The 15,571-nt window shown below is 41.2% G+C and overlaps 1 protein-coding gene across 4 annotated transcripts in view; it reads left to right on the plus strand.

Moving 5' to 3' along the window:
• Nucleotides 1-371: 371 nt before the first annotated feature.
• The window catches only part of PAQR3 (progestin and adipoQ receptor family member 3), a 288,454-nt gene continuing 273,254 nt past the window's right edge, over nucleotides 372-15,571 (plus strand). Inside the window, exons 1-2 of one of the 4 annotated variants that reach the window (XM_053463288.1) lie at nucleotides 372-510; nucleotides 1,495-1,701. In XM_053463288.1, the coding sequence (XP_053319263.1) occupies nucleotides 1,520-1,701 (182 nt within the window). In that variant the 5' untranslated portion in view covers nucleotides 372-510; nucleotides 1,495-1,519. Of the gene's footprint in view, nucleotides 572-1,494; nucleotides 1,702-15,571 lie in introns of all 4 variants that reach the window. The other 3 variants (XM_053463305.1, XM_053463296.1, XM_053463314.1) reach the window with 3 other exon arrangements.

Here is a 15,571-nt window from a genome sequence, read left to right on the forward strand (position 1 = left end):
AAATTTAAAGCAGGAGTAGCAGAACACATGTATTTTATTTAAAGAATGTGGTCCAAAAATACCCAGCAAGCTTTTTGAGTACCTAGGAAAGAGAGAGCTGTGTGTAGCATACAACAGCAAGGAAGCAGTGGAAAACGCATGATTTCAGCCACATTTAAAATCTTAGCGCTGTCTCTAATACAGATCGAATTGACAACTGCAACTGCAAAGCAAATACTATTGCTGCTTTGGGAAAGAAAATCCGGTATACTTTTACTTATGTCTTTTCCCATCCGCCAGTGGATACATTTGGAATCGTAAGTCTTGTTTAACCACACCTCCCAGTCTTTTACAGTTTGCGTCTGGCTCAAGCAAATGACGTCACCAGGTCGGAAGCCTGTGACGTTTGCACAGCTGGATGGTTAGTGTTTGCAATGCCAGTATTTTTACAGAGTACGCAGAAGACAGTAACTTGTGAAAATATCGTTAACCGGCAGCTGGAAGGAGGGTCCCGGTTTAAGCATGTGCCAGGTTAGCCGCTTTGCTTCCTGGGTTTGTTTACGTTCATATCGATGCAGGTGTTTACAGTCATGTACATATATTCTTGGCTGGAGCTTGGAATAACGCATAATGTTGCATGATTATGTAGATTTGCTTTTTTTTCCTTTTCTATCATTAGGTGTGAAAGTATTGCTAATGTAAGTCACAATCATATAAGAAAAGAGTTCTGGTCGAATTGCATATAAATGGCCACAATACAATGTTTTAGTGGAATGAATAGGGTGAATGCTAAAGTGTCTCTTTAGCTGGATACACAATCGGATTTTGGTATATTTAACTGTTTAGGCAAAGGCAGCTATATAGATATTGCACTTTTATTTACATTTGAGAGTCCATTGCAATAGACATTCATGCGGCAGACCTAGATATACAAAGGAACTCTATCAAAGAAAAGTCCTCGACATATATACATATTTAGAGTGTGTATTTGACACAGTCTGTGTAATACCAGTGACTTATTAATAAAATAAAATTATGCATATGGAAACGTTTTAAAAATGGTGGCATCACCATAACAATCAGTTGACTGACCATACTAATTGGAGTATCCCTTTGGTTGCTATAGTTATAAGATGAATTATCAAACTTTTGCCCAAGTACAACATCTGTTGTATTGAAGAAACAAAGACTATAAAAAAAAAAATATGAAAGCAACATGCAGTTCATGCTATCATCCACTGTGTTTATTTACCTGAACTACAATGTTCATGCAGGTGTAGGATGCAGGCTTGTAGGAAGTTGTAGGCCCACAGCAACTATAGCTGTACTTTTTCTGCTGTTTTTTTCTTTATTTATTGTTAATGTCACACTGAATGCTAATTCATTTAACAAGTATGGATGCAATAGTTTCGTAGTCATTTGTATTTTCTAGTATGATCACTCTTAGAATTAGTAACGCTATAACAGTAATTAAAAAACCTTACCCAAAATACTCTCTCTTTTTTGCTTAATTAGAATTAGGCTATGAATCCATTTCATCATGCCTCAGAAGTTACTGAAGACTTCTCAATACATTGAGCTGGGCTATCACTACTGGCCAGTCCTGCTCCCTAGGGGTATCAGACTATACAACTTTGAGCAAATTCCTGTATTCCTCAAAGACAATCCGTACATTACAGATGGATACAGAGCTTACCTTCCATCCAGGCTGTGTTTGAAAAGGTGAGTCTCTATAATGGACCAACCATGTGTCTCTAGGAATGAGAGGCAAGATTTGTCCTAATTCTCTTTCTTTTATGCAGGATTTGGTTTACTGGAGACAGTGGCGTACATAGAGTATTTGGCACCTGGGGCAGATCCTGTATGTGCCCCCCCCACACACACACACTATCACAAACAACTAGTTTTAATTATTATTTATGTGCAAGTGAAAACAAGTACAATTATATATAGCTGGAAACACTGGTAACAATAATGTACCTTAAATACATTAAATATAGGGGGGGGAATCTTTGTAACAAAAATTTTTTTCCTTTAAATATTGAAAAAATGGGACCCTAGCAATTATTTCCTTTGCACTCCCTCCACGCACCCTAGCATGTACCGTATTTGCTCAATTATATCACGACCCTGATTACAAGACGACCACCCAAAATCTGAATATTAGTTTAGGAAAAAAGCCTGAATATAAGATGACCCTATAGCTATGATTGAGAAAAATAATTTTTTGTTTTTTATTTGCCAACCTGCCCCCGAGTTATGCACATCTGCCCCCCAGATATTTTCTATACCCCCCTATATTCCACTCTGCCTCCCTGGTATGCCTTATACCCTCCTATATGCCACTCTGCCTCCAGAAATGCCTTATACCCTCCTATATGCCACTGTGCCCCATGATATGCCTTTTAACCCTCTATATGCCACTCTGCCTCCAGAAAAGCCTTATACTCCTATATGCCACTCTGGCATATAAGGAGTTAAAATGCATATCATGGGGCAGAGTGGCATAAAGGGCGGTATAAGGCATCTCAGGAGACAAAATTGGCATATAGGGGGTATAAGGCATTTCTAGAGATAGAGTGGCATTAAGGGTGTTAAAAGGCATATCATGGGGCTCTCTGCCTACAGAAATGCCTCATGCCCCCCATTTAACACTCACCCCCGACTTACCAGTGCTTCTGACTCCCTGTTGTCTAGTGGGAGCAGCGGGTGCAATTCGCATAGGCAACTTCCGCTGCAGCTTCTATGACCCGGAAGGTCATGTGACGCCAGTCCTCTATCCTAGAAGCACCGGCAAAAGTGCTGGTAGCAGCAGGGGTTGTCTACATGCATCGCAAAGACCTTTCCCGGCTGCCAGAGAGGAGAATTCCCTGCAGCATTGCAGGGAATTCTCCTCTGGCCGCCGGGGAAGGTATGCGCGTAGACAACCTCTGCTGCTACCGACGCTTCTGTCGGGGCTCGGAGATAGACGCCCGGTGGAAGTGCCGGCAGCAGCGGAGGTTACCAGACAGGAGGATCCGGGTCCCCTGCAGCGATGCTGGTGATCTGGATCTATTTGAGATCTGATTATAAGAAGGCCTCGATTATAAGACGACGGGTATTTTTCAGAGCATTTGCTCTGAAAAAACCTTGTCTTGTATTCAAGCAAATATGGTAATTACTCCCTCCGCTCCCACGCCAAAAAAAAAATTGTCACACTGACTGCAGATTAGGGGAAGACTGTAAGAGTCAGTGCAGTCTTCCCTCCTCCTGACTCTACAGTGACTTTGAAAGGTCCTCTCCCTGTAATCATCCCCAGAGTCCCTTTTCCCCTCATTCACTAAACCACACCTCTCTTCTTTTCTTCTTCCCTGTAGTTCAGGTATAGATCAAATAAACAACACATGTAAACACTTGCGTGTATAGCATTGCAGGTATAGAATAACACACAAATCCGGCTTTGCAGGTATAGGACAACTGGAAACAGTGGCGACTCTAGAAACAATATATAGGGGGGGCACACAAGATACCACAGTCAAACTGGGGGGGCATTAATAATTTCCACCATTAAATCATACCACTGAAAAAACACACACACATATATATATATATATATATATATTGCCAAAAGTAATGTGCTATGGAATGATACTTTTGTTATTGGACAATACAATACTTGATCATTCAACATGGGAAGCCTGAAGCCACAATTTAGTAAGACTAATCCTTGAAATCCTTTAAACAACACAATACCTTAACTTTTGCACTAATATTAGATCCTGCTGCTGATATATATATATATATTAGCCCCTGCTGCCCAAATATATTAATATTAGCCCCAGTTGCCGATATATATATTAATATTAGTCCCTGCTGCCGATATATATATATATAAATATTAGACCCTGCTGCCGACAGCAGGTATAGATCAACACATTAACACACAAACCCAGCTTTGCATGTATAGATCAATCGAAATTCACTTGTGATCTCAGCACTGAAGGTATATATCAAATAAACAGAATCAGACATACAAATCCTGTATTTGCAGGTATACAATAATAATATATGAAACGTAGCATCGCAGGTATAGATCAAATAAATACATGGAAACAGCATTGCAGGTATTAATCAACTGAACAAGACATACAAACCCTGTATTTGCAGGTATACATAAATAATGTATGGAAACATAGCATAGCACATATGGATCTACAGAAGAACACACAAACCCAGCTTTGCAGGTATAGATCAATTGGAATTCACATAAAAACACGGCATTAATGGTATATTTAAAACCGCCTAAATTACAGGGATAGATCACAGGTTGCACACCCAGATAACACACATACGATTTGCCATCTTTGTCCCATATACACCCTGCCTGTGCCATCTTGGTCCCCAATGCTCAAACATCCTGCTAGTGCCATCTTTGCCCTTCCGCAATTATACATCTATGATACGCACAATCACATTAACTCATGCTCTCCCTCATTCAGACAATTCATCCACATATTAACTCATGCTCCCCCTCATTCAGACAATTCATCCACATATTAACTCATGCTCTCCCTCATTCAGACAATTCATCCATTTTAAGAAACTACACCCCTTGGAGCTTCAAATGAGGGGCTACATGTATTTCTAGGACAAAAGTTGAGTGCACAAATAATGATGGAATATGTCGCTTTGGCTAGAAAATATGTTTTTTCTATCCATAGCGACATGTTCATTTGTGTCTTGCGCACTCCAGGTTTGTACTAGAAACACATGCAGCCCCTCATTTGATGCGCCAAGGGATGTCGTTTTTGCAAATGTGTACTTTTTGTGCCATAATTTAACTTCCTACGTGAGCAGTAATGCTCCCTTGCCCCCCCTGTAGCGACGCCACTGACTGGAAATCACATATAAACTCAGCATTAAAGGTATAGATAAAAAACCTAAATTACAGGCATAGATCACAGGTTGCACACCCCAAAACCAGCACCCAGATTACAGCCCAGCCTGAGCCATTTTTGTCCCTGAACAGCCCAGCATGTGCCAACTTTGTCCCATAAACACCCTGCCCGTGACATCTTGGTCCCCAAAGCTCAAACACCCTTCTTGTGCCATTTTTGCCTTTCCCCAAATCACTTATACAGTCACTCATTTACTCGATCATTTACACAATTCCTTCACACAATTATTCATGCTCTCACTCATTTACACAAATCATTCTCACAATTCATTCTCACCATTCATTCATTCTCTAATTCATTCACACAATTCATCCACACAATTCATTGTCTCCCACATTCTCACAATTCATACAGACATTAATTAACTTATTCTCTCACACATTCACACAATTCATCCATACACCAATTCATTAATTCTCTCACTGATTCACACAATTTATCCACACATTAATTAATTCTCTCACCCATTCACACAATTCATCCACACATTACTTCATTCATTATCTTACTCATTATCACTCTTTCTTTCAAGATTCTTACTACCCCCTTTCTCATAATCTCTTCCCCCTTCTCACTATCTACCCTGTCTCCTCCCTTTCTCTCAATCTCCTCCCCTTCTACTATCTGCCCACTTCACCCCCTCTACTACCCTTCTCAATATCTACCCCCCCCCCTTTGCAGTTTACTTACCCTGGTGAAGCTCTGTGGTGGGAGCACGAGGCCTCAGTCTCGCTGTCTTGCCCTGGCGCGTGCAGCTTCATAGCTGAGAGTCGGGATATGATGTCATATTACGGCACTCATCACGAAGCACCGTGACCAAGGCCTCGAGCTCCCACCACCGCAGTCAGGGCAAGGGTAGGGAGCAGAGGAGACAAAGGGGTCCAAGCGGTTGCTAAAAACTTTTTAATGTGCGACCACTCGGCGCCCCTTTCTCTCCTCCTCTCCCTGCCGCCTCGGCTTGGCCCTAAGAACGGCCCTGATCACAATGTACTAGCTGACTTAGCATGATAGGAGTGTGATTGCTGTTAACATATATATATATGTTAATTGGACAGAATTTTTCTGTCCAATTTTGGCGTATTACTTACTTTTAATAACAGCAATCACACTCCTATCGTGCCCAGGCAGCCAGTACATGCTGGAACCTAGGCATGGTAGAAGTGAGATTACAGCCTCCCTATGCCATGCTATCCCTCCACTCACATACACATCCATCCTATCACACACACACTCATTCACAAACATTCACTCTCACTGAATGTTTTCCTACCTTTCCTCTGACACTGTCACTTTTCCCGCTACAGCTCCTTTTCTTCCTCCTCTTGGCTCTTCTTCTTCTGTGTGATTCCGGTGCAGTCAGCGCGGAAGGCGGTGGGCGAGGCATCTGTGTTGTGTGCCGGCATTTGACAGCAAATCCTGACGCACAGCAGCAGTTCATCTCAAGGGAGCAGGATCAAAGGTCTGCATTAACAGACCTTCCACTCCCTTGATTTGCTTTAAGCCGGTTAGAGGGAGATCCTTGATCTCCCCAACCGAGCCTGATCCTCTAGAGGCGGACATTACAAATTTTGTGAAGATATAGTACTAATTGTAGGACTTGCTCATAAAAAACTTTATATATATTGTAGGGAACAGCTCACACATGAAGTGGCAATGACAGTATTCACACAGGCAGCAGGTTTCAAAAGTTCAAGAGGGTGTTTATTTAAATGATTTAGGCACAGAGCACCTTGCAAACAAAACAAATTCTAAGCCTGTCAGGCTCTAACTAAACATCAGGATACCTCACTATCCCACAACACGCCTAAGTTCTGGCACCAAGCAAAATAACAAGTTGTCCATACGGAAAGGTTTCTACCTGGTGGGCTGCAGCGCTGGCTGTAGCTGCTCCTTGACTCAGTCTCTCCTACACACTGCAAACCTAACAGCCCTCTCTTTTAAGGCTTCCTCCCCAGTAATAAGCATAGGAAGCCTCACCTGAGGACCCCCTGGGAGTAAGGAAACCCCGTAGTGGACTAGGGGTGTGGACTGGAGCTCTCCCACTTCCAATATGTCCTCCAGTCCAAGAAATCCAGCCCATGTAACTTTAAACAAAAGAGCCCTAACAGACTACGCTCTGCTAAAGCAGCATGTATCCTCCTGGATTTCTGCTACCGTGCCTGGCTGAGAAAACCAGGTTAGATATACACCCCATCCACCACTTTCCCATACACTTTACCACAATATATACCGTATTACCTCGATTAGAAGACAAGGTTTTTTCCAGAGCAAATGCTCTGAAAAATACCCCTCATCTTATAATCGGGGTCGTCTTATAATCAGACCTCAACTAGGTCTGACTATGAGACTAAGATCCAGATCCCCGCAGGGATCTGGATCCTCTTGTCTCCCCCACCACCACTTACCCAGGTGCTTGGTTGTAGAGCTCTACGCGATTCGCGTACACAACTTCTGCTGCAGCCGGGAGGAGGTGCGGTTAGCAGCGGGGGTTGTCTACGCAAATGGCGTAGAGCTCTACACGCTGCCCGGACTACGCACCGGGGAGTCAGAAGCTCCGGTAAGTTTGGAGGAGGGAGGGGGAGGGAGTGTTAAATGAGGGGCATAAGGCATTTCTGGAGGCAGAGTGCTCTGTGAAATGCCTTTTAACCCCCTTAATGCCACTCGGTCTCCAGAAATGCTTTTTAACCCTCTATACGCCACTCAGCCTCCTGAAATGCTGTGAGTGGCATATAGGGGTATAAGGCAATTCTGGAGGCAGAGTGGCACATAGGGGGTCAAAAGGCATATAATGGGGCACAGTGGCATTTAGAGGGTTAAAAGGCATATCATGGGGCACAGTGGCATATAAGGGGGTATAAGGCATTTCTGGGGCAGAGTGACAGGCCAGGGGGCAGATGTGCATAACTGGGAGGGGGGGGGCAGGTTGAAAAAAAAGTAAATAAAAACAAAATATTTTGTCAATCATAGCTTTTCTAATAAAAAAAAATTGTTCACATAGTTTACATGAATTAAGATTTTACTTATAATCAGGGTCGTCTTATAATCGAGCAAATACGGTATATATATATTTCTGAGGGAAAAGCAAGCCTTCTGGCTTGTCTGGTGTGTGTGTGTGTGTAGATGAGTGTTTAACAATACTTCTACTACCCCTTAAATTTAAGTGGAAGGGTTTCCATCACCTTTTACCCACCATAACTTATGTAATGATATTTCTTAGTTACCCCAAGCCTCATACTATTAAGCCAGTATCACAACCTCATGCTGACGAGTCCCATGAAGGACGAAACAGCTGTCCATGAGTGGTGATCTGGCTATTGTATTTCTTCCTGAGTTTTGTCTAAATGCCGTCTTGTACAGCGGGCAATTACTTTCAAGGAATCCATTTATAAAGTGGATATAGAGGCAAAGGTGATAATTGTTAACCTTGTTTGCATGTGCCTACCCAGAATCCCTTGTGGTTGTGAAAGCACCATGAGATTTCTGAGGGAAAAGCAAGCCTTCTGGCTTGTCTGGTGTGTGTAGATGAGTGTTTAACAATACTTCTACTACCCCTATATATATATATTTTTATTTTTTTATTTTTAATAATCGAGGCATGTTAGCAACACCGATTATGCTTAGGAAGCGATTGCTGATCACTTTCTTAGCTCTGTATTAGCCGGCTGCCAATTTTTTTGGGGGGGGGGCTTCCCTCCCATGATCCACGGCCAGTCTGTGAGGCTTCCGTGGATGCTTCAAAGCCGCCAGTAGTGTTGAAAACGCAGTGATGCAGCTATTTAACATCAGCCCATGTATGGGCTTTGTCAGAATGCATTGCATCGCGAGTCCGTACATGTTCCCTAAATTTTCTGATTGCTTAGTTTTTTTTAAATATTTGTCACACTTAAATGTTTTAGTAAATTCCCCCTTAGTTAGTAAATCAATCATAATTCGTTTAAATTTCACTAGACTAGATGTTGAATCTAAGCCTCGATTGCAAAGTGAAGTAGGCTACAAGGTTTCAGGACTTGCCATAATTGGTGGAGTCATGAATTCTGCTTTCTAACAAAAACTCCTGAATGAGAATATTCGGGCATCAGTTTGTAACCCAAAGCTTAACCACAGTTGGTTAAGCACAAAATTCCACATCAGAATGGCTCAAAAGAAACAAAATAAATGTTTTGAAGTTGCCTAGTCAAAGTCCTGACTTTAATCAGATTCAGATGCTGTGGTATAAACTTAAGAAGGCAGTTCATGCTCCAAAATCCTACAATTTGGCTGAATTAAAACAATTCTGCCAAGAAGAGTGGGTCAATATTCCTCCACAGTGACTTCTTGCATGATTAATATATGTTTTGATTAACTATTTAACTTCAGTAAATGAAATTATAATTTAACCTTCTGTCCCCTATGGATGTACCGGTACTTCTTTCAGCAGCAGGGACACCTGCATCACTGGCTTTCTGCTGTCCGATCTCCTGTAACAGCTTCTGGCATGAATGCCGGAAAACTTTAACATTTTTAAACGCAGATCGCGCCATCCGGCATTCTGAAATGCGCGTCACCCAGAAGGTCATCGGAGGACAGGATATCCCCTGCAGGGATATCTGATCGCTCCGATGAGGCAAAGACAGTGATCCTATAATAAAAATATAGGGCCAATACAAACTTCGTATAGGGAACAAGACATAAATATGTATGTGCGTCAAAAATAGGCAGAGTCACTTAGATGCAAACAAAGGTGAAACATTTAATACAAACAAAAATAGAAGAAGAATATAAAAAGAAGATAACAAAAACAATACAAAACAAGTCTTGCAAAACCTTGGAAAGGAATTTAGTTCGTGACATCTGTCCTATGCATTCCTGAGGAGGGAGGGAGTGTTGGGACGTGAAGAGTCCGTGGATGGTGTCAGATATTTTATGATAGAAAACATGTATTCCATATATTCTGTACTTTACATGAACACAAAATGGAGTCAGAACCATTTTATTTTACTTAATCATGTAGTGATTATTTCTTTTTGTCCTTGTTCCCTCTATAATTGAGAACAAAGGAGTATTCATGTATAATGATGTTTCAGTGTATATATGATACAATTAATGTTATCTTCCATGAGAAAGTTAAGGAGTAGACACTGCATATTCTGAGAAATGTAATTTAGAATGGGGGATACATGGGAAGACTACCAAAACCTGAGTTACTATCTAGGAAGTAACATTTGGCGATTAGGGTGACCAAGGATAAATTCCAAACATATATGTAATGGTTTTAAGTTAATTCTTAGACCAGAGCGTCTCTCACAGGTAAATTAAGAAATTACAACGGTGTAAATATGAGTAGAAATCCTAATTATAATGGGTAAAACCCACCGTTATGATTGGAGAATTCCAATCAAGAGGTGGAGGCTTTGATAATAAGCCATGTCTTTAAAAGCTTATGTCTTGAATAAAAAAAAGAAAAGGAAAAAGGACCTTAAGATCGCACCCTGAAATGGACAGACCCTGACGGATTTATTCACCAAATTTACCCCAGAGAATTGGAATCTTAAGATTCTGGCACCATATTTCACTCTTGGAGTTACTTTGAGTTCTAACCTATATAACGGTAGAAAGTTATATTCTTTTTCCACTTAATTTCTTGCCAATGAACCTGGATTAATTTCTACAAGGATCGGTGGGACAACAGCAACAAGTGGTGGTAATTATAATTGTTTTATTATTCTGAATAGAGATGAATTTTGTCTTCTTCGTATAGAATTCCCTGTTTCTGGGAAGTACTATATTGCATTATTGTATATGACGGCTTGTGAGACTGCAGCTTATAACCCGTGATAATAACAATAATGAAAAGGTATTTTTACCTATAGATGAAGTTTGACATTATTTGCATCTATTAGGAACTTCACTAATACTCTTAGACACAATTAAATTATTTTTTAATTTGTTATATTAGTTGAACTAATATTAGAGAGATAGTGATATCTTTATTACTGCCCTGATTACTATCAATTTTTGGTTGCTGAGTGGGATGGAAATTAATTGTGTTTTAGACTCATAAAGTAGTAATTCATATTGATAACTATCGATAATATACTGTATTTGAATTGATTCATTTTTGACATGTTTTAAGAACTTTGTGTTTTATATTATGCACTGTTTGACTCATATATAGATTTTATAAATTGTATTTACAATAAATATTTTTGATTGACTATCTTGGTGATATCTATCTGATTTGAATTATAATTTTCGGCGGTCTGAAAGGATTTAGGATCAGAGATAAAATATAGGGTATCTCCTTAAATTAATATTGTGGATGTGGTACTACAATATTTGGTAGCGTCGTTATTTTGTGTATGTGATAAAATATTGGTTTTGCCTATTTTGTCTCATTAATATCCCTAACAATGGCAAGTACATCTCTCAACCTCTCTTCCCATGCCTCTCTCATGTCTTAAAAATGCCTAGCTTATATGTGGTTTGGATAATGATGTCAGTCTATTGGTCTTCACCTAATTGGGTAAACATGCTCACTAAGATCTTTACACGTCGAAACCCTATTTTAGGTGGTCACTGTACTCATATTGTAATGCCCTTTTACAGTTACAACTATACCATGCATTAGCAAGTTACTATCCTATCTATAGAATGCCTGTTCAGCAAATCCTTCATTGCATATTTAAGGTCAAGGAAACCCTGAAGCCTATCATTGAAACCTATTAATATATCTTAATAATCATTTATTTATGAACAATAATTACATATCTTTGACTACTGCCTATACCAATAATTATATATGGTCCTTTCAGATTACTAGGGTTAGAAGAGATGTTAAATGTGTTAGAATCTTTTACAGATCCCCACAGACTTGCATAGAGATCACAGTGTGATCAGAAATGTATATGTGCGTGGGCCGCACTCATTTTTCACTGAGAGAAAATATGGCCTTTAATAAGATATGCAGATTAAAATAAAGAAAATGACACAAAACCTTTTTCTTTTCCTCTCACTGATGTCTGAGCCTAGAAAGTTTTGTCCTCTGAAGTGACTACAAATTCATGATTCTGGATAAGGAAAAATTAAATAGTTCTATTTATTTTAGGGATGCACAAAAATGAAAACTCTGGACCAAAACTGAAAATTCAGGATTCACTTAGCTGAAACCAAAGCAATGTTAATATATATGTGTAGGGCTGCAACAACTAATCGATAAAATCGATAATAATCGATAATGAAAATTGTTGCCAACGCTCTGAAAAATACCACTCGTTTTATAATCGGCTTGTGACTCACAGCAGTTACTACTTACAGTCCCTCCCTGCGGTCACTGAGAGAAAGAAAGGGCGGGGCCAAACTGTCGATTGGTCCCGCCCATTTCCTATATCATCCACATGGCTCAGGAACTCATCTAACTGTAAGTATAAAATTAATATTTGGGCTGCTGGGAGGTGGGGGTTAATTTAGGGGCAGTTATAGTTAATGGGGTGTTGAGGGTTAATTTAGGGGCAGTTATGGTTGATGGGGTGTTTAGGGTTAATTTAGGGGCAGTTGTGGTTGATGGGGTGTTTAGGGTTTATTTAGGGGCAGTTGTGGTTGATGGGGTCTTCAGGGTTAATTTAGGGGCAGTTGTGGTTGATGGGGTATTTAGGGGCAGTTATAGTTAATGGGGTGTTTAGGGTTAATTTAGGGGCAGTTGTGGTTGATGGGGTATTTAGGGACAGTTATAGTTAATGGAGTATTTAGGGTTAATTTAGGGGCAGTTTTGGTTGATGGGGTGTTTAGGGTTAATTTAGGGGCAGTTGTGGTTGATGGGGTGTTTAGGGTTAATTTAGGGACAGTTGTGGTTGATGGGGTCTTCAGGGTTAATTTAGGGGCAGTTGTGGTTGATGGGGTATTTAGGGGCAGTTATAGTTAATGGAGTATTTAGGGGCAGTTTTGGTTGATGGGGTGTTTAGGGTTAATTTAGGGGCAGTTGTGGTTGATGGGGTGTTTAGGGTTAATTTAGGGACAGTTGTGGTTGATGGGGTCTTCAGGGTTAATTTAGGGGCAGTTGTGGTTGATGGGGTATTTAGGGGCAGTTATAGTTAATGAAGTATTTAGGGTTAATTTAGGGGCAGTTGTGTTGATGGGGTATTTAGGGGCAGTTATAGTTAATGGAGTATTTAGGGTTAATTTAGGGGCAGTTATACTTAATGGGGTGTTTAGGGTTAATATAGGGGCAGTTGTGGTTGATTGGGTCTTCATGATTAATTTAGGGGAAGTTATGGTTAATGGGGTCTTCTCTTCAGGATTAATTTAACGCTGAGGACTGAGGGTTAAGTTAATTAATTTTAATAAGGTTAACTTAAGGTGCAGTTAGCGGTAAAGGGCGGCGAACTAAGGGGAATCTAAATCTTGGGGGCACTGAATATTAACCCTGTATTTATTTATAAAATGATTTTGTCTGTGAACGAGTCTGCAAATCAATGAGTGCACTATGGCATATCAGGGGGGCATACGGCATACCTGGGGAGGACTGCGTGACATATCAGGGGTATAAGGCATACTGGGATATATAAGGCATATGTGGGGAGGGCAGTGTGGCAAGCCTGGGCTCCAATGTGCATAACTGGGGGGCAGGATTAATCAAAAAAATTATTGGCCAACTAATCGAGTATTAAAATAATCGTTAGTTGCAGCCCTATATATATGATTGATACCCAGATTCCAGCATGTACTGGTTGCCTGGTCATGATAGGAGTGTTATTTGGTCCAGTTTAGGGCTGCAACAACTAATCGATAAAATCGATAATAATCAATAATGAAAATCGTTGCCAACGAATTTCTTTATCTATTAGTTGAATCGATTTTAATCGATTATAAAATGAGGGGTTTTTCTGAGCAAATGCTCTGAAAAACACCTCTCGTTTTATAATCAGTTTGTGACTAACAGCAGCAGTTCCTACTTACCAGTCCCTCCCTGCAATCACCGCCGGAGAAAGAAAGGGGCGGGGCCAATCGACAGTGACTGCAGGGAGGGACAGGGATTAAGAAAGGGGTGGGGCCAGTCGATTGGCTCCGCCCATTTCCTGTAGCGTTCACACGGCTGTGACACTCATCTAACTGTGAGTATAAAATTAATATTTGGGCTGCTGAAAGTTAGGGGAGGTGGGGGTTAATGGGATGTTTAGGGTTAATTTAGGGCCAATTGTGGTTGATGGGGTGTTTAGGGTTAATTTAAGGGCAGTTGTGGTTGATGGGGTCTTCTGGGTTAATTTAGGGCCAGTTGTGGTTGATGGGGTCTTCAGGGTTCATTTAGGGGCAGTTATGGTTAATGGGGTCTTCTCTTCAGGATTAATTTAATGCTGAGGACTGAGGGTTAATTTACCGTATTTGCTCGATTATAAGACGACCCCCCCAAATCTGAATATTAATTTAGGAAAAAAAGAAAAAGCCTGAATATAAGACGACCCTATAGGAAAAAAGTTTTACCAGTAAATGTTAATTCATCTAAACTATTTTATTTTAATAAAAGCTATGATTGAGAAAAATATTTTGGTTTTATTTCCTTCTATTTTCCAACCTGACCCCAGTTATGCACATCTGCCCCAGAAATGCCTTATACCCCCTATATGCCACTGTGCCCCATGATATGCCTTTTAACCCTCTATATGCCACTGTGCCCCATGATATGCCTTTTGACCCCCTATGTGCCACTCTGCCTCCAGAAATGCCTTATACCCCAATATGCCACTCTGGCATTTAGAGGGTTAAAAGGCATATTATGGGGCAGAGTGGCATATAGGGAGGTTTAAGGCATTCAGGAGGCAGAGTGGCATTAAGGGGGTTAAAAGGCATTTCATATAGCACTCTGCCTCCAGAAATGCCTTTTACCCCCCCATTTAACACTCCCCCCCCCCCCCCAAACTTACCGGTGCTTCTGACTTCCCTGTCATGTAGCCGGGGCAGCGTGTAGATCCCACGCACTTACGCTGCAGCATGAAGGAGGTGTGGCTAGCAGCGGGGGTTGTCTGCGTCCATCGCGCAGACATTCCCCGACTGTCAGAGATCAGAGTTCCCTGAGTACTCTGATCTCTGACAGCCGGGGAAGGTCTGCACGATGGACGCAGACAACCCCCGCTGCTAGCCATGCCTCCTTCCTGCAGCAGCGGAAGTTGTCTATGCGAATCACGTAGACATCTACACGCTGCCCCGGCTACACACCGGGGACTCAGAAGTACCAGTAAGTGGGGCGGGGGGGGGAGGAGGATCCAGGTCCCCTGCAGCTGAGGGGGATCTGCATCTTAGTCATCTCATAGTCAGACCTATTTGAGGTCTGATTATAAGACAAACCGATTATAAGACGAGGGGTATTTTTCAGAGCATTTGCTCTGAAAAAAACCTCGTCTTATAATCGAGCAAATACGGTAATTAATGTAATAAGGTTAACTTAAGGTGCAGTTAGAGGTAAAGGGCGGCGAACTAAGGGGAATCTAAATCCTGGGGGCAGTGAATATTAACCCTGTATTTATTTATAAAATGATTGTGTCTGTGAACGAGTCTGCAAATCTATGAGTGCACTACGGCATATCAGGGGGGTATACGGCATACCTGGGGAGGACGGCGTGACATATCAGGGGATATAAGGCATACTGGGGTATATAAGGGATATGTGGGGAGGGCAGTGTGGCAAG

Source organism: Spea bombifrons, chromosome 1, assembly GCF_027358695.1.
Source record: "Spea bombifrons isolate aSpeBom1 chromosome 1, aSpeBom1.2.pri, whole genome shotgun sequence".
In the NCBI taxonomy this organism is placed as follows: Eukaryota; Metazoa; Chordata; class Amphibia; order Anura; family Pelobatidae; genus Spea; species Spea bombifrons.